Source organism: Salmo trutta, unplaced genomic scaffold (genome assembly GCF_901001165.1).
Source record: "Salmo trutta unplaced genomic scaffold, fSalTru1.1, whole genome shotgun sequence".
Lineage (NCBI taxonomy): Eukaryota > Metazoa > Chordata > Actinopteri > Salmoniformes > Salmonidae > Salmo > Salmo trutta.
The window spans coordinates 77,851-104,107 of NW_021822856.1; the positions used below are offsets into that span (position 1 = coordinate 77,851).

Here is a 26,257-nt window from a genome sequence, read left to right on the forward strand (position 1 = left end):
TCTCCGTCTCGCCCTCCTTCACTCTACCCGTCTCTCCCTCCTTCACCCTCTCCGTCCCTCCCTCCTTCACTCTACCGGTCTCTCCCTCCTTCTCCGTCTCGCCCTCCTTCACTCTACCCGTCTCTCCCTCCTTCACTCTACCGGTCTCTCCCTCCTTCTCCGTCTCGCCCTCCTTCACTCTACCCGTCTCTCCCTCCTTCACTCTACCGGTCTCTCCCTCCTTCACTCTACCCGTCTCTCCCTCCTTCACCCTCTCCGTCCCTCCCTCCTTCACTCTACCGGTCTCTCCCTCCTTCTCCGTCTCGCCCTCCTTCACTCTACCCGTCTCTCCCTCCTTCACTCTACCGGTCTCTCCCTCCTTCTCCGTCTCTCCCTCCTTCACTCTACCCGTCTCTCCCTCCTTCACTCTACCGGTCTCTCCCTCCTTCACTCTACCCGTCTCTCCCTCCTTCACCCTCTCCGTCTCTCCCTCCTTCTCCGTGATTCTGTCCATCTCTGCTGTAACAGGGGTTGGTTCAGGTGAGGAGCAGGTAGAAAAGGGCTTGGCACTGCGGCTCTTGTTCTTCCCTAGCGACAGCCTCCTGCCCAGCGATTGGTTCAGCCTGGCCAGCTCCCGTTTGATTAGCACGGTCTGGCGCCGGGTGGACGACTGGTCGGGCAAAGTCGTCATGGCAGCCAGGGCCTCCTGTCGCCGCCGGGAACGCGTCCGAGGTGGCTGGCTCTCGTTGTTGTCATGGTGATGCAACATGTCGTTTAGGCTGTAGTCGCTGCCGCCACCCGTGTTCAGAACGGTGGTGATGATCTCACTCAGGTGGGCGTCGGCCTGGGATTCTGCCATGTGCTGATTGGCCGAGGTCGTCAGGTGGGGATCCTTCTCTAGGTTGTGATTGGCTAAGGCAGAGCTGAGGTGGGGATCCTTCTCCTGGGGTCTGATTGTCTTTAGTTTGTCACTGAATCGCTCCACCAGGTCCTGCTGCTCCCTGTCCTCGCCCACCTCCCCACCACACCCAGCCTCCTCCTCTTTTTCCCCCTCCTGCTGCTGCTGCAGAAGAGAGGGAGGCTTGTCTTCCTCCTTTCCGTCCATGTCTGAGGGGATGGGGGAGAGAGGGGGAGGAGAGGGGGTGCGGGATGGCTCTCTCTTGAGGACAGGGCACTCGCTTCCTCCTCCCTCTCTTCTTCCTCCTCCTCCGTCTCTTCCTCCTCCTCCTCCTCCCTGGGCTGTGTGTCTGACCGGGGCCAGGTAGGTTTGTTCTGAGCAGCAGGAGGCGCAGGGCTGGGGGTGAGGGTGGGGGTTGGAGCAGGGCTGGGGGTGAGGGTGGGGGTTGGAGCAGGGCTGGGGGTGAGGGTGGGGGTTGGAGCAGGGCTGGGGGTGGGGGTGGGAGCAACAGACAGAGGCCACGGGACAGACCGACGGGTTAGGGTACAGAGCGGAGGATGAAAGAGAAGGGGAGGAGGTGAAAGTGCAGAGAGAAGAAGAGCGAACCCCAGTGGTAATGTGTCCCAGGGATAGGCTCTGGCAGGACAGGCAGTGGAGGCTCTGAAGACAGAAACAGACAGGAGGCAGCCTGCAGCGCTGCACACAGCAACAGCCTGGACCGCCTGGTGGTTTCCAGTCAGTCTGCTGACGAGTGGCTCCGGTGGCACTACGGCTCCAACAGTCAGTAAAAGGAGGAGGAGAGGAAGTGTCGTCCTGTTGTTTGGCCACCAGGTGGCAGCAGAGAGGGTCTGGGGGCGGGACGAGACGGCGATGTGCGTCCCTGTAGGCCAATGATAGACGGTGCTGCTGGTGGGCGAGCCTCAGGATTCGCTGGAGCAGAGAGCGATGGGCGGGGCATAAAGAGGAGCGGACCGCCTCCAGAGCAGAGCTCCTCCCACTTGGGGCATCGGGCATCCCAGCGTCCTCTGCTTCCCTCTGGGGCTCATCCGTAACCGTGGGCAACAGGGAGCTAGAGATAGACAGGGGATAGGAAAAAATCTTTATTTAATTAAAAAAGGAACCACTTCATTAAATTCACAAACTAAACCGTAGGACTCATTCATATAAAGATTCATAAACACCACAGAAACAACGACCAGAAGTCTGTCTGTTCAACAGAACCGGTTTATTAATGAAGGCAGAGAAGGCTGATACCAACGCAGAACAAACGGTCAACAACGCTAACCCACCAGAACAGACGGTCAACAACACTAACCCACCAGAACAGACGGTCAACAACACTAACCCACCAGAACAGACGGTCAACAACACTAACCCACCAGAACAGACGGTCAACAACACTAACCCACCAGAACAGACGGTCAACAACGCTAACCCACCAGAACAGACGGTCAACAACACTAACCCACCAGAACAGACGGTCAACAACGCTAACCCACCAGAACAGACGGTCAACAACGCTAACCCACCAGAACAGACGGTCAACAACGCTAACCCACCAGAACAGACGGTCAACAACGCTAACCCACCAGAACAGACGGTCAACAACGCTAACCCACCAGAACAGACGGTCAACAACACTAACCCACCAGAACAGACGGTCAACAACACTAACCCACCAGAACAGACGGTCAACAACGCTAACCCACCAGAACAGACGGTCAACAACACTAACCCACCAGAACAGACGGTCAACAACGCTAACCCACCAGAACAGACGGTCAACAACGCTAACCCACCAGAACAGACGGTCAACAACACTAAACCACCAGAACAGACGGTCAACAACACTAACCCACCAGAACAGACGGTCAACAACACTAACCCACCAGAACAGACGGTCAACAACGCTAACCCACCAGAACAGACGGTCAACAACGCTAACCCACCAGAACAGACGGTCAACAACGCATACAGCAGCACTGGTACCAGGCAGTATTAGCTAACTAGCTACGTTTGCTCTGACTCCGAGAACATTTAGCAAGCTAGCTAACTAGCGATTAGCCGCTCATCTAGCAGCGCTGGTACCAGGCAGTATTAGCTAACTAGCTACGTTTGCTCTGACTTTGAGAACATTTAGCAAACTAGCTAACTAGCGATTAACAATCATTATTTTTTTCAGCAACACCTTGCTAAGAAAAGGCAAACAGTAGTTTTCAGAACAGTAAGATATACAAACGAATAGAGAGCAACTGCTTGAGTAACACTTGAGTAACAGGCTTGGTGTGGTTAGTGGCATGCAGGAGAGGGAGGAACGATTTGACTCAAGAAGCAGACGAGTTTTACTACAAAATAAAACGGACATTATACACGTCGGAGTTGCGTGTTACATTTAACAAACCGAAACACTGAAATAACGTTACAGAAGGTAAAGTGAAAACTCTAAACCCCACTTGTACATCAATACCGTTATGTAGTAAAACACGGTATACCAGCCCAGCCCTGGGCTAGACAGTATTTCAACAGGATACTTTGGGGATGTCAGCGTTAGTTATCTACTACCCCAGAGTCAGATGACCGTTTTGGATACCATTTTTATGTCCCCGAGTCCAATATGAAGAAAGTTAAGAGGTAGTTTTTTCTGAGCCAATGCTAACTTGCGTTAGCGCAATGACTGGAAGTATATGGGAACAGCTAGCATTCTAGTAGGTGTAATGACTGGACGTCTATGATCTAACCCTGGTGGTCACATCTAACCCTGGTAGTCACATCTAACCCTGGTATTCACATCTAACCCTGGTTTTCACATCTAACCCTGGTAAGTCACATCTAACCCTGGTAGTCACATCTAACCCTGGTGGTCACATCGAACCCTGGTGGTCACATCGAACCCTGGTGGTCACATCGAACCCTGGCGGTCACATCTAACCCTGGTGGTCACATCTAACCCTGGTGGTCACATCTAACCCTGGTAGTCACATCTAACCCTGGTGGTCACATCTAACCCTGGTGGTCACATCTAACCCTGGTAGTCACATCTAACCCTGGTGGTCACATCTAACCCTAACCCTGGTAGTCACATCTAACCCTGGTGGTCACATCTAACCCTGGTAGTCACATCTAACCCTGGTGGTCACATCTAACCCTGGTAGTCACATCTAACCCTAACCCTGGTAGTCACATCTAACCCTGGTGGTCACATCTAACCCTGGTAGTCACATCTAACCCTGGCAGTCACATCTAACCCTGGTATTCACATCTAACCCTGGTAAGTCACATCTAACCCTGGTAAGTCACATCTAACCCTGGTAAGTCACATCTAACCCTGGTAAGTCACATCTAACCCTGGTAAGTCACATCTAACCCTAACCCTGGTAGTCACATCTAACCCTGGTGGTCACATCTAACCCTGGTAGTCACATCTAACCCTGGTGGTCACATCTAACCCTGGTGGTCACATCTAACCCTGGTAGTCACATCTAACCCTGGTATTCACATCTAACCCTGGTATTCACATCTAACCCTGGTAGTCACATCTAACCCTGGTAGTCACATCTAACCCTGGTAAGTCACATCTAACCCTGGTAAGTCACATCGAACCCTGGTGGTCACATCGAACCCTGGTGGTCACATCTAACCCTGGTGGTCACATCTAACCCTGGTGGTCACATCTAACCCTGGTAGTCACATCTAACCCTGGTAGTCACATCTAACCCTGGTGGTCACATCTAACCCTGGTGGTCACATCTAACCCTGGTAGTCACATCTAACCCTGGTAGTCACATCTAACCCTGGTAGTCACATCTAACCCTAACCCTGGTATTCACATCTAACCCTGGTGGTCACATCTAACCCTGGTGGTCACATCTAACCCTGGTAGTCACATCTAACCCTGGTAGTTACATCTAACCCTGGTAGTCACATCTAACCCTAACCCTGGTAGTCACATCTAACCCTGGTGGTCACATCGAACCCTGGTGGTCACATCTAACCCTGGTGGTCACATCTAACCCTGGTGGTCACATCTAACCCTGGTGGTCACATCGAACCCTGGTGGTCACATCTAACCCTGGTAGTCACATCTAACCCTGGTGGTCACATCTAACCCTGGTAGTCACATCTAACCCTGGTAGTCACATCTAACCCTGGAAGTCACATCTAACCCTGGCAGTCACATCTAACCCTGGTAGTCACATCTAACCCTGGTGGTCACATCTAACCCTGGTGGTCACATCCAACCCTGGTGGTCACATCTAACCCTGGTGGTCACATCTAACCCTGGTAGTCACATCTAACCCTGGTAGTCACATCTAACCCTAACCCTGGTAGTCACATCTAACCCTGGTAGTCACATCTAACCCTAACCCTGGTAGTCACATCTAACCCTGGTGGTCACATCTAACCCTGGTAGTCACATCTAACCCTGGAAGTCACATCTAACCCTGGAAGTCACATCTAACCCTGGCAGTCACATCTAACCCTGGCAGTCACATCTAACCCTGGTAGTCACATCTAACCCTGGTGGTCACATCCAACCCTGGTGGTCACATCCAACCCTGGTGGTCACATCTAACCCTGGTAGTCACATCTAACCCTGGTAGTCACATCTAACCCTGGTCGTCACATCTAACCCTGGTAGTCACATCTAACCCTGGTAGTCACATCTAACCCTAACCCTGGTAGTCACATCTAACCCTGGTAGTCACATCTAACCCTAACCCTGGTAGTCACATCTAACCCTGGTGGTCACATCTAACCCTGGTAGTCACATCTAACCCTAACCCTGGTAGTCACATCTAACCCTGGTGGTCACATCTAACCCTGGAGGTCACATCTAACCCTGGTGGTCACATCTAACCCTGGTGGTCACATCTAACCCTGGTGGTCACATCCAACCCTGGTAGTCACATCTAACCCTAACCCTGGTAGTCACATCTAACCCTGGTGGTCACATCTAACCCTGGTGGTCACATCTAACCCTGGTGGTCACATCTAACCCTGGTAGTCACATCTAACCCTGGTGGTCACATCCAACCCTGGTGGTCACATATAACCCTGGTGGTCACATCTAACCCTAACCCTGGTAGTCACATCTAACCCTGGTGGTCACATCTAACCCTGGTATTCACATCTAACCCTGGTGGTCACATCTAACCCTGGTGGTCACATCTAACCCTGGTGGTCACATCTAACCCTGGTGGTCACATCTAACCCTGGTAGTCACATCTAACCCTGGTAGTCACATCTAACCCTGGTGGTCACATCCAACCCTGGTGGTCACATCTAACCCTAACCCTGGTAGTCACATCTAACCCTGGTGGTCACATCTAACCCTGGTGGTCACATCTAACCCTGGTGGTCACATCTAACCCTGGTATTCACATCTAACCCTGGTGGTCACATCTAACCCTGGTGGTCACATCTAACCCTGGTGGTCACATCTAACCCTGGAGGTCACATCTAACCCTGGTGGTCACATCTAACCCTGGTAGTCACATCTAACCCTGGTGGTCACATCTAACCCTGGTGGTCACATCTAACCCTGGTGGTCACATCTAACCCTGGTGGTCACATCTAACCCTGGTGGTCACATCTAACCCTGGCGGTCACATCTAACCCTGGCGGTCACATCTAACCCTGGTGGTCACATCTAACCCTGGTGGTCACATCTAACACTGGTAGTCACATCTAACCCTGGTAGTCACATCTAACCCTGGTAGTCACATCTAACCCTGGTAGTCACATCTAACCCTGGTGGTCACATCTAACCCTGGTGGTCACATCTAACCCTGGTGGTCACATCTAACCCTGGTGGTCACATCTAACCCTGGAGGTCACATCTAACCCTGGAGGTCACATCTAACCCTGGAGGTCACATCTAACCCTGGTGGTCACATCTAACCCTGGTGGTCACATCTAACCCTGGTGGTCACATCTAACCCTGGTAGTCATATCATTTATATCAAGGCTATTGAACCCTAGACCGAGAGGTCAGCAGTACCGCGGACTGTGATCATCCACTATGGGCCGTTTCCCAGACAACCCAGACTAGGAGATACCTGCCCTATGACTAGGTCCAGTACAGTGGACTCTCTGGCCCAATCAGTGACAAATTAACTACCAGGTAGACATGACAACCAGCTGACCCGAAGATTAGATTTAAAATAACACCTGACGTGTAGCGAAGAATGCCGTTCTTGTTTTATAGTCCACAATATTTCTGGGTAATATAACCTGGTCTGCATGGACTGGCTTGTGATTAACATCAAACCTGGGGACAATTTGACACATAGGTCAAATACCTGGAGGTGTGCTTGATTTACCTCGATTAGGAAACAAATGGACCAGAAGTCCAGAAATCTACAAACTCCGCATGTCAAGCGAAACCAAAACCAAGCGCACCAAGTATTTATGAAAGCTGTATCGGACCAAGATCTACAAAACATTCTCCTGTTCTGCAGGAGGTCAAGTGTTGTCGGTTCCAGACTCTAACGTTCTGTAGTCTAGAACCTCCCCGAGTCCGGTGGAACCGGCAGAGTCCAGCGGTTGCCGCGTGGTCGTCGTCGTGACGATGACGGGCCTCCTCTTCTTGGGCGGTATCTTGAGGGTTCCGTTGCGCTCTTTGACCTTGTACTCCAGCGTGCTGTGAGGTATCCCATAAACCACCTGGGCCTTGGAAACACTCATCCCGCCCCCCATCACCATGGCGATAGCCTCCTCTAGCAGGTCGTGGTCGTACTGCCGGTAGCGCCCGCGCTTCTTCCTGGATTGCTTGTTCTCCCCGCTACGCTCCGCCCCTTCCTCGGGATCGTCCAATGAGGAGCAGCGGTGGTGGGCGGGGCAGCGGGGTGAGAGGTCAGGCAGGCCGAGGGAAGGCAGGAGGGCGCGGTGAAGTCTCAGCGGAGATGAAGAGGTAGCAGCAATATTAGTGGTGGTGGTGGTGTTATGGTGGTAGTGCAGGGCCTCAGCCAGGCTGCAAGGCTCAGGGAGAAGGAGAGCTGGTCTGGAGCGCGATTTGACCTGGGGGATACGGAGGTAGAGATCCTCTCTGAGCTGGGGGGGTAGAGACCGGGACAAAGCTCTCTGCAGGACACGCTGGGTCAGACAGGACAAAGGGGAGGGAAGGAAGAACGTCTCTCCGTTCTCCTCCCTCGCTCCCAGCTCCGCCCAGGCCGCCACCCTCTGCAAAACCAGCCGCACCTCCTCGCCGCGCGCCGACGACATCACATCCCGTGAGGTCACATCCTCCCGCTGTATGGGGCCCAGGGCCTCTAGCTGTGAGCGCAGGATTCCAGGGGGGATCCCGTAGAGAAGAGCAGCTCTGTTCTCCTGAAGACAACCAGACCTCACGTCTCTCAGAGCCTTGGACAGCAGCCCCTCAGACAGCTCGCTGGACCTCTGGGCGTGGTGTTCCTCGGTCTGGTACGACCCGGTCCTGGCTGCTCCCCAACGCTGCTGCTGCTGCCTCCTAGTGGGGGGAGGACCAAACACCACCGTCAGGATCAGGGAAGGGGTGAGGGAGGCGAAGGGAGGAGGGGCGATTCCTTTATGTCGTGTCGGTAACATCACTGCCGCGATCTGTCATGAGCTGACGTCATCTGTGACGGCATTGTCTGTGACATCATCTCTGTGCGTCTTGTCATATGAAGAAAGGGCGTGACATCATCTCTGTGCTTCTTGTCATATGAAGAGAGGTTTGCAGTGCAGTTGATCACTGTCCAGTGTTTTGGTTAAAGGATCGACAACGTTATTAGAAACAGGAACAATCCAGTCTGAGAAGTTACTCTGTCCCTGTCTCTGTCCCTGTCTCTGTCTCTGTCTCTGTCTCTGTCTCATTCCCTGTCCCTGTCCCTGTCTCTGTCTCTGTCTCTCTCACCCCCCACAGTAACTAGTTCCACTCAAGTGATAAAAGAGTGAACCCCTTCACATAGCAACAACACACAGGGACACACAGCCACCCAGCCAGCCAGCCAGCCAGCCACCCAGCCAGCCAGCCAGCCACCCAGCCAGCCAGCCAGACAGCCAGCCAGCCAGCCAGACAGCCAGCCACCCAGCCAGACAGCCAGCCACCCAGCCAGCCAGCCAGACAGCCAGCCAGCCACCCAGCCAGCCAGACAGACAGAGACAGCCAGCCAGCCACCCAGCCAGACAGACAGACAGACAGCCAGCCAGACAGACAGCCAGCCAGCCACCCCAGCCACTGATACAGACCACCTAACACTGTCCCCACTACACCCACCCCTAGACAGACTACTGATACAGACCACCTAACACTGTCCCCACTACACCCACCCCTAGACAGACTACTGATACAGACCACCTAACACTGTCCCCACTACACCCACCCCTAGACAGACTGATACAGACCACCTAACACTGTCCCCACTACACCCACCCCTAGACAGACTACTGATACAGACCACCTAACACTGTCCCACTACACCCACCCCTAGACAGACTACTGATACAGACCACCTAACACTGTCCCCACTACACCCACCCCTAGACAGACTGATACAGACCACCTAACACTGTCCCCACTACACCCACCCCTAGACAGACTACTGATACAGACCACCTAACACTGTCCCCACTACACCCACCCCTAGACAGACTGATACAGACCACCTAACACTGTCCCCACTACACCCACCCCTAGACAGACTACTGATACAGACCACCTAACACTGTCCCCACTACACCCACCCCTAGACAGACTACTGATACAGACCACCTAACACTGTCCCCACTACACCCACCCCTAGACAGACTACTGATACAGACCACCTAACACTGTCCCCACTACACCCACCCCTAGACAGACTACTGATACAGACCACCTAACACTGTCCCCACTACACCCACCCCTAGACAGACTACTGATACAGACCACCTAACACTGTCCCCACTACACCCACCCCTAGACAGACTACTGATACAGACCACCTAACACTGTCCCCACTACACCCACCCCTAGACAGACTACTGATACAGACCACCTAACACTGTCCCCACTACACCCACCCTAGACAGACTGATACAGACCACCTAACACTGTCCCCACTACACCCACCCCTAGACAGACTGATACAGACCACCTAACACTGTCCCCACTACACCCACCCCTAGACAGACTGATACAGACCACCTAACACTGTCCCCACTACACCCACCCCTAGACAGACTACTGATACAGACCACCTAACACTGTCCCCACTACACCCACCCCTAGACAGACTGATACAGACCACCTAACACTGTCCCCACTACACCCACCCCCTAGACAGACTACTGATACAGACCACCTAACACTGTCCCCACTACACCCACCCCTAGACAGACTACTGATACAGACCACCTAACACTGTCCCCACTACACCCACCCCTAGACAGACTACTGATACAGACCACCTAACACTGTCCCCACTACACCCACCCCTAGACAGACTACTGATACAGACCACCTAACACTGTCCCCACTACACCCACCCCTAGACAGACTGATACAGACCACCTAACACAGTCCCCACTACACCCACCCTAGACAGACTGATACAGACCACCTAACACTGTCCCCACTACACCCACCCCTAGACAGACTACTGATACAGACCACCTAACACTGTCCCCACTACACCCACCCCTAGACAGACTGATACAGACCACCTAACACTGTCCCCACTACACCCCCCCCTAGACAGACTGATACAGACCACCTAACACTGTCCCCACTACACCCACCCCTAGACAGACTACGGATACAGACCACCTAACACTGTCCCCACTACACCCACCCCTAGACAGACTGATACAGACCACCTAACACTGTCCCCACTACACCCACCCCTAGACAGACTACTGATACAGACCACCTAACACTGTCCCCACTACACCCACCCCTAGACAGACTGATACAGACCACCTAACACTGTCCCCACTACACCCACCCCTAGACAGACTGATACAGACCACCTAACACTGTCCCCACTACACCCACCCCTAGACAGACTACTGATACAGACCACCTAACACTGTCCCCACTACAACCCACCCCTAGACAGACTACTGATACAGACCACCTAACACTGTCACCACTACACCCACCCCTAGACAGACTACTGATACAGACCACCTAACACTGTCCCCACTACACCCACCCCTAGACAGACTGATACAGACCACCTAACACTGTCCCCACTACACCCACCCCTAGACAGACTACTGATACAGACCACCTAACACTGTCCCCACTACACCCACCCCTAGACAGACTGATACAGACCACCTAACACTGTCCCCACTACACCCACCCCTAGACAGACTGATACAGACCACCTAACACTGTCCCCACTACACCCACCCCTAGACAGACTACTGATACAGACCACCTAACACTGTCCCCACTACACCCACCCCTAGACAGACTGATACAGACCACCTAACACTGTCCCCACTACACCCACCCCTAGACAGACTGATACAGACCACCTAACACTGTCCCCACCCCTAGACAGACTACTGATACAGACCACCTAACACTGTCCCCACTACACCCACCCCTAGACAGACTGATACAGACCACCTAACACTGTCCCCACTACACCCACCCCTAGACAGACTACTGATACAGACCACCTAACACTGTCCCCACTACACCCACCCCTAGACAGACTGATACAGACCACCTACACTGTCCCCACTACACCCCCCCCTAGACAGACTGATACAGACCACCTAACACTGTCCCCACTACACCCACCCCTAGACAGACTACTGATACAGACCACCTAACACTGTCCCCACTACACCCACCCCTAGACAGACTGATACAGACCACCTAACACTGTCCCCACTACACCCACCCCTAGACAGACTGATACAGACCACCTAACACTGTCCCCACTACACCCACCCCTAGACAGACTGATACAGACCACCTAACACTGTCCCCACTACACCCACCCCTAGACAGACTACTGATACAGACCACCTAACACTGTCCCCACTACACCCACCCCTAGACAGACTGATACAGACCACCTAACACTGTCCCCACTACACCCACCCCTAGACAGACTGATACAGACCACCTAACACTGTCCCCACTACACCCACCCCTAGACAGACTACTGATACAGACCACCTAACACTGTCCCCACTACACCCACCCCTAGACAGACTACTGATACAGACCACCTAACACTGTCACCACTACACCCACCCCTAGACAGACTACTGATACAGACCACCTAACACTGTCCCCACTACACCCACCCCTAGACAGACTGATAAAGACCACCTAACACTGTCCCCACTACTCTGAATTATGTCGTGTTTTTACCGTACAAGCGAAATAGTACGGTACTTAAAAGTGAAGTATTGTATTGTCAAGTAACGACGGCATCTATTGGCTATGCATATTTAGTAGCGTGCTAGTGTGGACCAATGAGAGGAGAGACACTCACCCTGAGGCTTTGTGATTGGTGGGTGATGTGGAGTATGGACCAATGAGAGGAGAGACACTCACCCTGAGGCTTTGTGATTGGTGGGTGATGTGGAGGCCGAGCTGGCAGAGTTCCGCTTGGAGAGGTCGAGCACAGTGTCAGCTACTGGAGGGGGAATCACACAACTAGTCAGAGGTCAGACAACTAGTCAGACAACTAGTCAGACAACTAGTCAGACAACTAGTCAGACAACTAGTCAGTCAGAGGCCAGACAACTAGTCAGACAACTAGTCAGTCAGAGGCCAGACAACTAGTCAGACAACTAGTCAGTCAGAGGCCAGACAACTAGTCAGACAACTAGTCAGTGGTCAGACAAGTTAGAAATGTGTGGGTTCTAAGTCCTGTCGGGTTCTCTATCTGGTATTGGTTCTAAGTCCTGTCGGGTTATCTATCTGGTATTGGTTCTAAGTCCTGTCGGGTTCTCTATCTGGTATTGGTTCTAAGCCCTGTCGGGTTCTCTATCTGGTATTGGTTCTAAGTCCTGTCGGGTTCTCTACCTGGTATTGGTTCTAAGTCCTGTCGGGTTCTCTATCTGGTATTGGTTCTAGGTCCTGTCGGGTTCTCTATCTGGTATTGGTTCTAAGTCCTGTCGGGTTCTCTACCTGGTATTGGTTCTAAGTCCTGTCGGGTTCTCTACCTGGTATTGGTTCTAAGTCCTGTCGGGTTCTCTACCTGGTATTGGTTCTAGGTCCTGTCGGGTTCTCTACCTGGTATTGGTTCTAAGTCCTGTCGGGTTCTCTATCTGGTATTGGTTCTAAGTCCTGTCGGGTTCTCTACCTGGTATTGGTTCTAAGCCCTGTCGGGTTCTCTATCTGGTGTGGTTCTAAGTCCTGTCGGGTTCTCTATCTGGTGTGGTTCTAAGTCCTGTCGGGTTCTCTATCTGCTGTGGTTCTAAGTCCTGTCGGGTTCCCTACCTGGTATTGGTTCTAAGTCCTGTTGGGTTCTCTATCTGGTATTGGTTCTAAGTCCTGTCGGGTTCTCTATCTGGTGTGGTTCTAAGTCCTGTCGGGTTCTCTATCTGGTGTGGTTCTAAGTCCTGTCGGGTTCTCTATCTGCTGTGGTTCTAAGTCCTGTCGGGTTCCCTACCTGGTATTGGTTCTAAGTACTGTCGCGTTCTCTATCTGGTATTGGTTCTAAGTCCTGTCGGGTTCTCTACCTGGTATTGGTTCTAAGTCCTGTCGGGTTCTCTATCTGGTATTGGTTCTAAGTCCTGTCGGGTTCTCTGTCTGGTATTGGTTCTAAGTCCTGTCGGGTTCTCTGTCTGGTATTGGTTCTAAGTCCTGTCGGGTTCTCTATCTGGTATTGGTTCTAAATCCTGTCGGGTTCTCTACCTGGTATTGGTTCTAAGCCCTGTCGGGTTATCTACCTGGTATTGGTTCTAAGCCCTGTCGGGTTCTCTACCTGGTATTGGTTCTAGGTCCTGTCGGGTTCTCTACCTGGTATTGGTTCTAGGTCCTGTCGGGTTCTCTACCTGGTATTGGTTCTAGGTCCTGTCGGGTTCTCTACCTGGTATTGGTTCTAAGTCCTGTCGGGTTCTCTATCTGGTGTGGTTCTAAGTCCTGTCGGGTTCTCTATCTGGTGTGGTTCTAAGTCCTGTCGGGTTCTCTATCTGCTGTGGTTCTAAGTCCTGTCGGGTTCCCTACCTGGTATTGGTTCTAAGTCCTGTCGGGTTCTCTATCTGGTATTGGTTCTAAGTCCTGTTGGGTTCTCTATCTGGTATTGGTTCTAAGTCCTGTCGGGTTCTCTATCTGCTGTGGTTCTAAGTCCTGTCGGGTTCCCTACCTGGTATTGGTTCTAAGTCCTGTCGGGTTCTCTATCTGGTATTGGTTCTAAGTCCTGTCGGGTTCTCTACCTGGTATTGGTTCTAAGTCCTGTCGGGTTCTCTATCTGGTATTGGTTCTAAGTCCTGTCGGGTTCTCTGTCTGGTATTGGTTCTAAGTCCTGTCGGGTTCTCTACCTGGTATTGCTTCTAAGTCCTGTCGGGTTATCTGTCTGGTATTGGTTCTAAGCCCTGTCGGGTTCTCTACCTGGTATTGGTTCTAAGCCCTGTCGGGTTCTCTACCTGGTATTGGTTCTAAGCCCTGTCGGGTTCTCTACCTGGTATTGGTTCTAGGTCCTGTCGGGTTCTCTACCTGGTATTGGTTCTAGGTCCTGTCGGGTTCTCTACCTGGTATTGGTTCCAGGTCCTGTCGAGTTCTCTACCTGGTATTGGTTCTAGGTCCTGTCGGGTTCTCTACCTGGTATTGGTTCTAGGTCCTGTCGGGTTCTCTACCTGGTATTGGTTTTAAGTCCTGTCGGGTTCTCTATCTGGTATTGGTTCTAAGTCCTGTCGGGTTCTCTACCTGGTATTGGTTCTAAGTCCTGTCGGGTTATCTATCTGGTATTGGTTCTAAGCCCTGTCGGGTTCTCTACCTGGTATTGGTTCTAGGTCCTGTCGGGTTCTCTACCTGGTATTGGTTCTAAGTCCTGTCGGGTTCTCTACCTGGTATTAGTTCTAGGTCCTGTCGGGTTCTCTACCTGGTATTGGTTCTAAGTCCTGTCGGGTTCTCTATCTGGTATTGGTTCTAAGTCCTGTCGGGTTCTCTACCTGGTATTGGTTCTAAGTCCTGTCGGGTTATCTATCTGGTATTGGTTCTAAGCCCTGTCGGGTTCTCTACCTGGTATTGGTTCTAGGTCCTGTCGGGTTCTCTACCTGGTATTGGTTCTAAGTCCTGTCGGGTTCTCTACCTGGTATTGGTTCTAAGTCCTGTCGGGTTCTCTACCTGGTATTGGTTCTAAGTCCTGTCGGGTTCTCTACCTGGTATTGGTTCTAAGTCCTGTCGGGTTCTCTACCTGGTATTGGTTCTAAGTCCTGTCGGGTTCTCTACCTGGTATTGGTTCTAAGTCCTGTCGGGTTCTCTACCTGGTATTGGTTCTAAGTCCTGTTGGGTTCTCTACCTGGTATTGGTTCTAGGTCCTGTCGGGTTCTCTACCTGGTATTGGTTCTAAGTCCTGTCGGGTTCTCTACCTGCTGTGGGTTCCTCCTCCTGGTTCCGTGTCACAGTGAGGTCTAGAGGCGTGTCGGTAGAGGTGGTGAGGCGCGTCTTGGAGGCGTACTCCGTAGCAAACTGCCGGACCATCCTCCTCATCAGCTCCTGGGCCACCAGAGGGACGTCGGGGTCCCCGCCGGACGCCAGCTCTGGCACGGACAGACAATCAATCAATCACCGTCTACGTACATTTCTCTAGCGTGTATAAAACCAGGTAGCTAACGATGCTACGTTAGCGTTGTTTAGCATTTAAGAGTGTAAATGCCAGGCGTTCGATGCTACGTTAGCGTTGTTAAGCATTAAGAGTGTAAATGCCAGGCGTTCGATGCTACGTTAGCGTTGTTAAGCATTAAGAGTGTAAATGCCAGGCGTTCGATGCTACGTTAGCGTTGTTAAGCATTAAGAGTGTAAATGCCAGGCGTTCGATGCTACGTAGCGTTGTTAAGCATTAAGAGTGTAAATGCCAGGCGTTCGATGCTACGTAGCGTTGTTAGCATTAAGAGTGTAAATGCCAGGCGTTCGATGCTACGTTAGCGTTGTTAAGCATTAAGAGTGTAAATGCCAGGCGTTCGATGCTACGTAGCGTTGTTAGCATTAAGAGTGTAAATGCCAGGCGTTCGATGCTACGTTAGCGTTGTTAGCATTTAAGAGTGTAAATGCCAGGCGTCGTCTCTGTTCTAGTTGGACGGGGGACTCACCCTTCTTATGGAACACGGCGTGAAGGAACCTGTGAGCTGATAGGCTGCTGTCTGAGAGGGAGGCGGCTTGGGAGGGCGTGTCGTCTGAGGGGGAGGGCAGGGGGGAGGCGGCCACCGGGACATGGTCCTGTTAGAGGAGGAAGAGACAATGACGTCGCTAACGCGTCACAACAAACACATACAAACCACACCAATGCCGTAGGGCGCGTTCCTCTGCCCGGACGGCGCAGACGCCTGCCGGATCCATAATTTTTATGTATCAGCTAACCGCGTCATAAATCCGTGATGCGCAGTCGATGACGAGGCAACGCCACGTCTGAGCAGAGGAACACAACCAACGTCGCCTGAATGACAACAGCTCCAAACATTCAGTGACTGACAAGAGAAACTCAGTAAATTTGATATAGTTGAACGAAACTGAAGCCGTTTCCGTGAGAGCTGGAACTAACTGAAGGCGTTTCCGTGAGAGCTGGAACTAACTGAAGGCGTTTCCGTGAGAGCTGGAACTAACTGAAGGCGTTTCCGTTAGAGCTGGAACTAACTGAAGGCGTTTCCGTGACAGCTGGAACTAACTGAAGCCGTTTCCGTGACAGCTGGAAGTAAATGAAGGCGTTTCCGTGACAGCTGGAACTAACTGAAGCCGTTTCCGTGAAAGCTGGAACTAACTGAAGCCAATTCCGTGAAAGCTGGAACTAACTGAAGCCGTTTCCGTGAGAGCTGGAACTAACTGAAGCGTTTCCGTGAAAGCTGGAACTAACTGAAGGCGTTTCCGTGAGAGCTGGAACTAACTGAAGGGTTTCCATGAGAGCTGGAACTAACTGAAGGCGTTTCCGTGACAGCTGGAACTAACTGAAGGCGTTTCCGTGACAGCTGGAAGTAACTGAAGGCGTTTCCGTGAGAGCTGGAACTAACTGAAGGGTTTCCGTGACAGCTGGAACTAACTGAAAGCGTCTCCGTGAGAGCTGGAACTAACTGAAAGCGTCTCCGTGACAGCTGGAACTAACTGAAGGCATCTTCGTGAGAGCTGGAACTAACTGAAAGCGTCTCCGTGAGAGCTGGAACTAAACTGAAGGTGTTTCCGTGACAGCTGGAACTAACTGAAGGCGTTTCCGTGACAGCTGGAACTAACTGAAAGCGTCTCCGTGACAGCTGGAACTAACTGAAGGCGTCTCCGTGACAGCTGGAAGTAAATCAAGACAGAAAATAGCAGTCCGTTTGTATCATGATAAACTTACATTGATCAGCAGACTGCAGAAGGAACAACTGGCCTTCACTGCCCAGTCCTCAAGCTCCTCTGGTTCACAGTCTGGAAACACACACACACACACACACACACACACACACACACACACACACACACACACACACACACACACAATAAAGTCTCAGTCGCACCAACTGGGAGCAAACACGTGTAAACACACGATTACGTCAAAGACAAGACTCATGTATAACACAAAATACTTGTACGCAAATACACACACACACACACACCACACACACACATTGACACTCACCATCAAAAATATTGAGGTCTCTGAGTAGTAATGGGCCATAGATTCCCTCCAGGATGCTCTCGAACCCTGGAATACAAAGGAATACACTATCAACGACAGGGTAGCCTAGTGGTTAGAGGAGGAGGCAGGTAGCCTAGTGGTTAGAGGAGACAGGTAGCCTAGTGGTTAGAGGAGGAGGCAGGTAGCCTAGTGGTTAGAGGAGGCAGGTAGCCTAGTGGTTAGAGGAGGAGGCAAGTAGCCTAGTGGTTAGAGGAGGCAGGTAGCCTAGTGGTTAGAGGAGGCAGGTAGCCTAGTGGTTAGAGGGGGCAGGTAGCCTAGTGGTTAGAGGGGGCAGGTAGCCTAGTGGTTAGAGGAGGAGGCAGGTAGCCTAGTGGTTAGAGGAGGAGGCAGGTAGCCTAGTGGTTAGAGGAGGAGGCAGGTAGCCTAGTGGTTAGAGGAGGAGGCAAGTAGCCTAGTGGTTAGAGGAGGAGGCAGGTAGCCTGGTGGTTAGAGGAGGCAGGTAGCCTAGTGGTTAGAGGAGGCAGGTAGCCTAGTGGTTAGAGGAGGAGGCAGGTAGCCTAGTGGTTAGAGGAGGAGGCAAGTAGCCTAGTGGTTAGAGGAGGAGGCAGGTAGCCTAGTGGTTAGAGGAGGAGGCAGGTAGCCTAGTGGTTAGAGGGGGGAGGCAGGTAGCCTAGTGGTTAGAGGAGGAGGCAGGTAGCCTAGTGGTTAGAGGAGGCAGGTAGCCTAGTGGTTAGAGGAGGAGGCAGGTAGCCTAGTGGTTAGAGGAGGAGGCAAGTAGCCTAGTGGTTAGAGGAGGAGGCAGGTAGCCTAGTGGTTAGAGGAGGAGGCAGGTAGCCTAGTGGTTAGAGGGGGGAGGCAGGTAGCCTAGTGGTTAGAGGAGGAGGCAGGTAGCCTAGTGGTTAGAGGAGGAGGCGGGTAGCCTAGTGGTTAGAGGAGGAGGCAGGTAGCCTAGTGGTTAGAGGAGGAGGCAGGTAGCCTAGTGGTTAGAGGAGGAGGCAGGTAGCCTAGTGGTTAGAGGAGGAGGCAGGTAGCCTAGTGGTTAGAGGAGGAGGCAGGTAGCCTAGTGGTTAGAGGAGGCAGGTAGCCTAGTGGTTAGAGGAGGAGGCAGGTAGCCTAGTGGTTAGAGGAGGAGGCAAGTAGCCTAGTGGTTAGAGGAGGGAGGCAGGTAGCCTAGTGGTTAGAGGAGGAGGCAGGTAGCCTAGTGGTTAGAGGAGGAGGCAGGTAGCCTAGTGGTTAGAGGAGGCAGGTAGCCTAGTGGTTAGAGGAGGAGGCAGGTAGCCTAGTGGTTAGAGGAGGAGGCAAGTAGCCTAGTGGTTAGAGGAGGAGGCAGGTAGCCTAGTGGTTAGAGGAGGAGGCAGGTAGCCTAGTGGTTAGAGGGGGGAGGCAGGTAGCCTAGTGGTTAGAGGAGGAGGCAGGTAGCCTAGTGGTTAGAGGAGGAGGCGGGTAGCCTAGTGGTTAGAGGAGGAGGCAGGTAGCCTAGTGGTTAGAGGAGGAGGCAGGTAGCCTAGGGGTTAGAGGAGGAGGCAGGTAGCCTAGTGGTTAGAGGAGGAGGCAGGTAGCCTAGTGGTTAGAGGAGGAGGCAGGTAGCCTAGTGGTTAGAGGAGGAGGCAGGTAGCCTAGTGGTTAGAGGAGGCAGGTAGCCTAGTGGTTAGAGGAGGCAGGTAGCCTAGTGGTTAGAGGAGGCAGGTAGCCTAGTGGTTAGAGAGTTGGGCCAGTAACCGAAAGGTTGCTGGATCGAATCCCCAAAGCTGACAAGGTAAAAATCTGTCGTTCTGCCTCCTGAACAAGGCAGTTAAACCCCACTGTTCCCCGGTAGGCCGTCATTATAAATAAGAATGTAGGACTGGTCCACCCCTCAGAGCCTGGTTCCTCTCTAGGTTTCTAATCTCCACCCCTCATAGCCTGGTTCCTCTCTAGGTTTCTAATCTCCACCCGGCACAGCCAGAAGAGGACTGGCCACCCCTCAGAGCCTGGTTCCTCTCTAGGTTTCTAATCTCCACCCCTCAGAGCCTGGTTCCTCTCTAGGTTTCTAATCTCCACCCAGCACAGCCAGAAGAGGACTGGCCACCCCTCAGAGCCTGGTTCCTCTCTAGGTTTCTAATCTCCACCCCTCATAGCCTGGTTCCTCTCTAGGTTTCTAATCTCCACCCGGCACAGCCAGAAGAGGACTGGTCCACCTCTCAGAGCCTGGTTCCTATCTAGGTTTCTTCCTAGGTTCTGGCCTTTCTAGGGAGTTTTTCCTAGCCACCGTGCTTCTACACCTGCATTGCTTGGTGTTTGGGGGTTTTAGGCTGGGTTTCTGTACAGCACTTTGAGATATCAGCTGATGTAAGAAGGGCTATATAAATACATTCGATTTGATTTGAACATTTCTTTAAATTGACAATTCTGTTAACTGTCTTGTGCAAGATTTAAATTGACACAAAACCTGTTAGCCTAAGGTGTCAGCTAGAGATAACGTGCAGGTGCATGCTGGGATTTGTAGTTTTGCATGATGTCTACTTTGATACTAATTAATTAGCATTGTAGAATCAGAGTAAATAGAGACTAATATATTGATAAAAGTCACCTTGTCGTATTGAGATTTACACGGTTATCAAAACGTCACGTCAGGGTTAAACCGAAACAAAACACAGACCTTATTTGAAGTGTTTCTAAAATCCCCCTATGGGGAAAAAACAAATGGTGGGGGAAAAAAAGATGGGAATAATTTCCCTGTTTGACCGCTAGGTTTTATGGGTATTATGACACCTCCACTGTGGGACTCTATAGTACCAACGTAAAGTAACATATCATACTAAATGGAACGGATGTGTGTAAAAAAATAAATAATAATAATAATAATTCTAAATCAAAAGCAATCAACGGATAAGAACAGAACATTTAAAGCGAATGATTGGGCCGCGTCTCTGGCAACTGAACCAATAGAACGAACGACCAGCCGTCTTGGGTGGCAACCCTAGATTTGTGTTGGGTGTGATAGACTACATCCTGTTTGCTGAGTAGGGTGTTGGGGGCTATTTTGTAAATGACGTCGCCGAAGTCAAGGATCGGTAGGATAGTCAGTTTTACGAGGGTATGTTTGGCAGCATGAGTGAAGGATGCTTTGTTTGCGAAATAGGAAGACGATTCTAGATTTAATTTTGGATTGGAGATGCTTAATGTGAGTCTGGAAGGAGAGTTTACAGTCTAACCAGACACCTAGGTATTTGTAGTTGTCCACATATTCTAAGTCAGAACCGTCCAGAGTATTGATGCTGGACGGGCGGGCAGGTGCAGGCAGCGATCGGTTGAAGAGCATGCGTTTAGTTTTACTTGTATTTAGGAGCAGTTGGAGACCACGGAAGGAGAGTTGAATGGCATTAAAGCTCGTCTGGAGGGTTGTTAACACAGTGTCCAAAGAGGGGCCAGAAGTATACAGAATGGTGTCGTCTGCGTAGAGGTGGATCAGAGACTCACCAGCAGCAAGAGCGACATCATTGATGTATACAGAGAAAACAGTCGGCCCGAGAATTGAACCCTGTGGCACCCCCATAGAGACTGCCAGAGGTCCGGACAACAGGCCCTCCGATTTGACACACTGAACTCTATCAGAGAAGTAGTTGGTGAACCAGGCGAGGCAGTCATTTGAGAAACCAAGGCTATTGAGTCTGCCGATAAGAACGAGGTGATTGACAGAGTCGAAAGCCTTGGCCAGGTTGATGAAGACAGCTGCACAGTACTGTCTTTCATCGATGGCGGTTATGATATCGTTTAGGACCTTGAGTGTGGCTGAGGTGCCCCCATGACCAGCTCTGAAACCAGATTGCATAGCGGAGAAGGTACGGTGGGATTCGAAATGGTCTGTGATCTGTTTATTAACTTGGCTTTTCAAAGACTTTAGAAAGGCAGGGCAGGATGGATATAGGTCTGTAGCAGTTTGGGTCTAGAGTGTCTCCCCCTTTGAAAAAGGGGGGATGACAGCGGCAGCTTTCCAATCTTTAGGGATCGCGGACGATACGAAAGAGAGGTTGAACAGACTGGTAATATGGAGTTGCAACAATTTGCGGCGGATAGTTTTAGAAAGAGAGGGTCTAGATTGTCTAGCCCAGCTGATTTGTAGCGGGTCCAGGTTTTGCAGCTCTTTCAGAACATCTGCGATCTGGATTTGGGTGAAGGAGAAGCTGGGGAGGCTTGGGCATGTAGCTGCAGGGGGTGCGGAGCTGTTGGCCGGGGTTGGGGTAGCCAGGAGGAAAGCATGGCCAGGCCAGCCGTAGAGAAATGTAACAGTTTGGGTCTAGAGTGTCTCCACCCCCCCCCCCCCCCTTTTTTTAAAAGAGAACTTCTGTTTGTTGTTGTTGAGGCCTTGTGTTATTATTATTATGCAGTTATTAAAATGGACATGTTTTAGTTAATTGAATTGGCAGTTATCAAAAGCTCTATCGCGATTTCCGATCGGTTGTTATTAAAACGCATTGTATTGACGTTAACAGTTGTCAGATTAGGCTACAGGTTAAACATAAAATAAACAAATAAATAAACAAATAAACAAACACTGGCTGTTGTTAACAAGCACCCTCAGGTCCTATACATAGTATTTAATATTTAATGTAGTGATTGAAATGACCTCCATCCTCAATAGTCTATTCCAGTATACTACTGTGAACAAAACAAGCATCTCAACAACAAAAATAACGATGCAAGCTGCTAAATCATTCAGTTCGCATCTTGACTACTGTAGACTATCTGAAACAAGATGTAGGCCTCGTGTGTGTGTGTGTGTGTGTGTGTGTGTGTATCATGTGTTGGTTATGTCTCTGAAACAAGATGTAGGCCTCGTGTGTGTGTGTGTGTGTGTGTGTGTGTGTGTGTATCATGTGTTGGTTATGTCTCTGAAACAAGATGTAGGCCTCGTGTGTGTGTGTGTGTGTGTGTGTATCATGTGTTGGTTATGTCTCTGAAACAAGATGTAGGCCTCGTGTGTGTGTGTGTGTGTGTGTGTGTGTGTGTGTGTGTGTGTGTGTATGTGTTGTTTATGCCTATTCGAAATGACAAGTCAATCTCGCAAATGGGCCATTTATAACTGTTTGTAGTCTTAACATGGTGGTTTGTTGCATGTGGCCCATATACACCAGGGCTAACGGCTGTATCCAGGCACTTTGTATTGGTATTTTGGTAGTTTACTAGGATCCCCATTAGCGGTTGCAAACGTAGCAGCTACTCTTCCTGGGGTTCCACACAAAACATCAATAGACAAGAACAGCTCAAGGACAGAACTACATGCATTTATAAAAAGGCACACGTAGCCTACATATCAATACATACACACAAACTATCTAGGTCCAATAGGGGAGAGGCTTTCTGCAGTGAAGGTGTTGCTTTATCTGTTTTATGAAACCAGGTTTGCTGTTTTATTTAAAGCAACATGAGATGGATTGGAGTCCCATGCAATAAGGGCTCTATATAATACTGTACACTTTCCTGGAATTGGTTCTGGATTTGGGGACTGTGAAAAGACCCCTGGTGGCATGTCTGACTATGCAAACAATTTGTGATTTTCAACACATTAATGTTTCTTATAAAAGAAACAAGAAGTGATGCAGTCAGTCTCTCCTCAACTCTTAACCAAGAGAGAGAGACTGGGCATCCATAGTATTTATATCAACCCCTCTGATTACAATGAAGAGCAAAACGTGCCGCTGTGTTCTGGGCCAGCTGCACTTGACTTTAAGCATCATGCTTAAAGTCAATTTATCCTTGATTCGAAAATGTGGTCGGAGGCGCCATATGGAGAGAGTGAGGCAATTGCGGAGTCCAAATTGAGTTCAATACCACATCACTCCCAAATGTTGTTATGATGCGGAGGGCTCCGTATCGACATGACAGGTCGATGGTAGGTGGGGGGGGGGGGGGGGGGGCGGGATTTCCTGTATAAACACAAACTCACTTCCTTCACAACAGCTCTGCGATGTCCTTGACTTCTGCTGAGGCTATATCACAGGAAATGCTGTTTGGACACTGCAGACATTTATTTGACCACGCAGAGCCTTTAAAGAACAAACCCTTAACCGTGATATATTGGCCATATACCCTCATGCCTTATTTCTTAAATCACAGCAGTCAAACAAATTAAATCGACATACATGGATGGGATTAAAAATCTGGTGAGTTTAAATAAAAAGTGATTTATATTTTCTCTTGGCGACATAGTCAACATTTGTTTATTAATAAGTTTACAATAATTATTTTAATGAAAAAAAGAAATTTTGCTTCCAACATTATTACAAGTTTAGTCGATATTCCTTAAATTTTGCGCGATAACATTATGGGGGAAAAAGTGTTTATTGTACAAATGTGGCAACTCCTCTCTCCTCTCTTTTGGCAGATCATTTGGTTAAATATTTGTACTTGACCTGGCAACCCTATTGGTAACATTAGCTAGCTAGCTAAAGTTACGCTCATACCCCCTTCCCCAAAATAACCTAAACACTAGCCGGGTATAAATCACGGTTGTCAATGTCTAGCTACATATTTAACAGCTGGCTAACTAACATAACCTACAAAACAACTGTATAGCAAGAAACTGTTATTCTAACACATTTACTAACCATTAACGTTAGCTAACGTTAGCTATACAGATTAGCATGAAATGTCTTTATCTATTTGACATGTTTTCTTGTTCATTTCTAATGTTTTTTTGCTTGTTCATGTTTTTGTCTTCTCACTTTTTTTTGTTTGTTTGTTTATTTCACTTGTTTTGCCAATGTAAACATGTTTCCCCACATGACAATAAAGCCTCTTGACTCGAACGGTAGCTAGTAATAGTAACCATAACAAACACGGTAGCTAGTTATAGTAACCATAACAAACACGGTAGCTAGTTATAGTAACCATAACAAACACGGTAGCTAGTTATAGTAACCATAACAAACACGGTAGCTAGTTATAGTAACCATAACAAACACGGTAGCTAGTAATAGTAACCATAACAACACGGTAGCTAGTTATAGTAACCATAACAACACGGTAGCTAGTTATAGTAACCATAACAAACACGGTAGCTAGTAATAGTAACCATAACAACACGGTAGCTAGTTATAGTAACCATAACAACACGGTAGCTAGTAATAGTAACCATAACAACATGGTAGCTAGTTATAGTAACCATAACAACACGGTAGCTAGTAATAGTAACCATAACAACACGGTAGCTAGTAGTAGTAACCATAACAACACGGTAGTTAGTTATAGTAACCATAACAAACACGGTGGCTAATAATAGTAACCATAACAACACGGTAGCTAGTAATAGTAACCATAACAACACGGTAGCTAGTAATAGTAACCATAACAAACACGGTAGCTAGTTATAGTAACCATAACAACACGGTAGCTAGTTATAGTAACCATAACAACACGGTAGCTAGTTATAGTAACCATAACAACACGGTAGCTAGTTATAGTAACCATAACAAACACGGTAGCTAGTAATAGCAACCATAACAACACCGTAGCTAGTAATAGCAACCATAACAAACACGGTAGCTAGTAATAGTAACCATAACAACACGGTAGCTAGTTATAGTAACCATAACAACACGGTAGCTAGTTATAGTAACCATAACAACACGGTAGCTAGTAATAGCATGCTAGCTAGCTAGTTGGATTAGGTTAGCTAGCTACCGTGTTGTTATGGTTACTATTACTAGCTATCGTTCGAGTCAAGAGGCTTTATTGTCATGGGGGGAAACATGTTTAACATTGCCAAAACAAGTGAAATAAACAAACAAACAAAAGTGAGAAGACAAAAACATGAACAAAAAAAACCCAGAAATGAACAAGAAAACATAAAGACATGTCATGCTAGTTAGCATGCTATAAATCATGGATTATATTTCTGCAGGGGGAGGGAGGGTTTACATTGGTGGGGGGAAAAACCAAGACAAGGACAAAGAGAAATGGAGCTAACCGACATGCTAACGTTAGTTACCTGCACTTAATAATAAGACAGCTTGCTAATAAAAGCTGTAACGTTAGCATTAGCCGCTAACGTTACAGCTAAACCGGGTTTAAACTCTTCGTTGAGGAGCTTCCCTTTGTACTTTTGGGGATATGCAATAAAATCACTTCCGAAGCCATTTTAAAAAGAAAGAGAGGAAAAGAGAGAGATGTCGAGGATCTTCTTACCGACGCAGTTGATCAGTTTGTGTCTCCAGGTATCGAGTTCCCGCCGGAATCCTTTCCTTTCTACGGTGCATTTGGAGCTGCGGCACTGGGCAGCCATTCTCTCTGCCTCCTCCTTTCCCCCTGCTCTCTCTCTCTCTCTCGGTGTCGGTCTCTCGGTCTCTCGGTGTCTCTCGGTCTCGGTGTCTGCGTGACGTCAACAGGAGTCGACCTCTGCTCATCAAGACTGGCATTCTCTCTCTCTCTTTCTTTCTGTCTCTCTCTCTCTCTCTCTCTCTCTCTCTCTCTCTCTCTCTCTCCTCTCTCTCTCTCATCTCTCTCATCTCTCTCGTCTCTCTCTCATGTCTCTCTTCTCTCGCACTTTCTCTACTTTCTCTCCTTCTCCTCTCTGTTCTCTCTCTTTCCTCTCTCCTCCATTCCTCGCTCTTCTACTCTCTCTTTCTCTCTCTTGTCCTCTGTCCTCCTCACT

The 26,257-nt window shown here is 49.8% G+C and overlaps 1 protein-coding gene and 1 long non-coding RNA gene across 2 annotated transcripts; both read right to left on the minus strand.

Annotated features, from left to right (window-relative positions):
• Positions 1 to 174: 174 nt before the first annotated feature.
• On the minus strand, positions 175 to 26,007 carry LOC115185820 (uncharacterized). The gene is made up of 8 exons (XM_029745842.1): positions 25,792 to 26,007; positions 17,626 to 17,691; positions 17,344 to 17,414; positions 16,109 to 16,235; positions 15,389 to 15,559; positions 12,405 to 12,486; positions 417 to 1,946; positions 175 to 196 (listed from the first exon to the last, which is right to left on the minus strand). Exons 1-8 carry the CDS (start codon positions 25,886 to 25,888, stop codon positions 175 to 177), a joined length of 2,166 nt encoding a protein of 721 aa, XP_029601702.1. The 5' UTR covers positions 25,889 to 26,007.
• On the minus strand, positions 12,845 to 15,365 carry LOC115185819 (uncharacterized). The gene is made up of 2 exons (XR_003875403.1): positions 14,654 to 15,365; positions 12,845 to 14,548 (listed from the first exon to the last, which is right to left on the minus strand). It is a non-coding gene; the product is annotated as an uncharacterized LOC115185819 (long non-coding RNA).
• Positions 26,008 to 26,257: the final 250 nt, after the last annotated feature.

What these genes read in the sequence shown, in the direction of transcription:
- LOC115185820 (XM_029745842.1), bottom strand. Translation starts at nt 25,888, where the DNA reads ATGGCTGCCCAGTGCCGCAGCTCCAAATGCACCGTAGAAAGGAAAGGA. An exon ending in TCTGCAGTCTGCTGATCAAT is followed by an intron (nt 16,236 to 17,343) that starts GTAAGTTTATCA and finishes CTCCTCTAACAG; the next exon opens with GACCATGTCCCGGTGGCCGC. An exon ending in GGTAGAGTGAAGGAGGGAGA is followed by an intron (nt 197 to 416) that starts GACCGGTAGAGT and finishes GGTAGAGTGAAG; the next exon opens with GAGGGAGAGACGGGTAGAGT.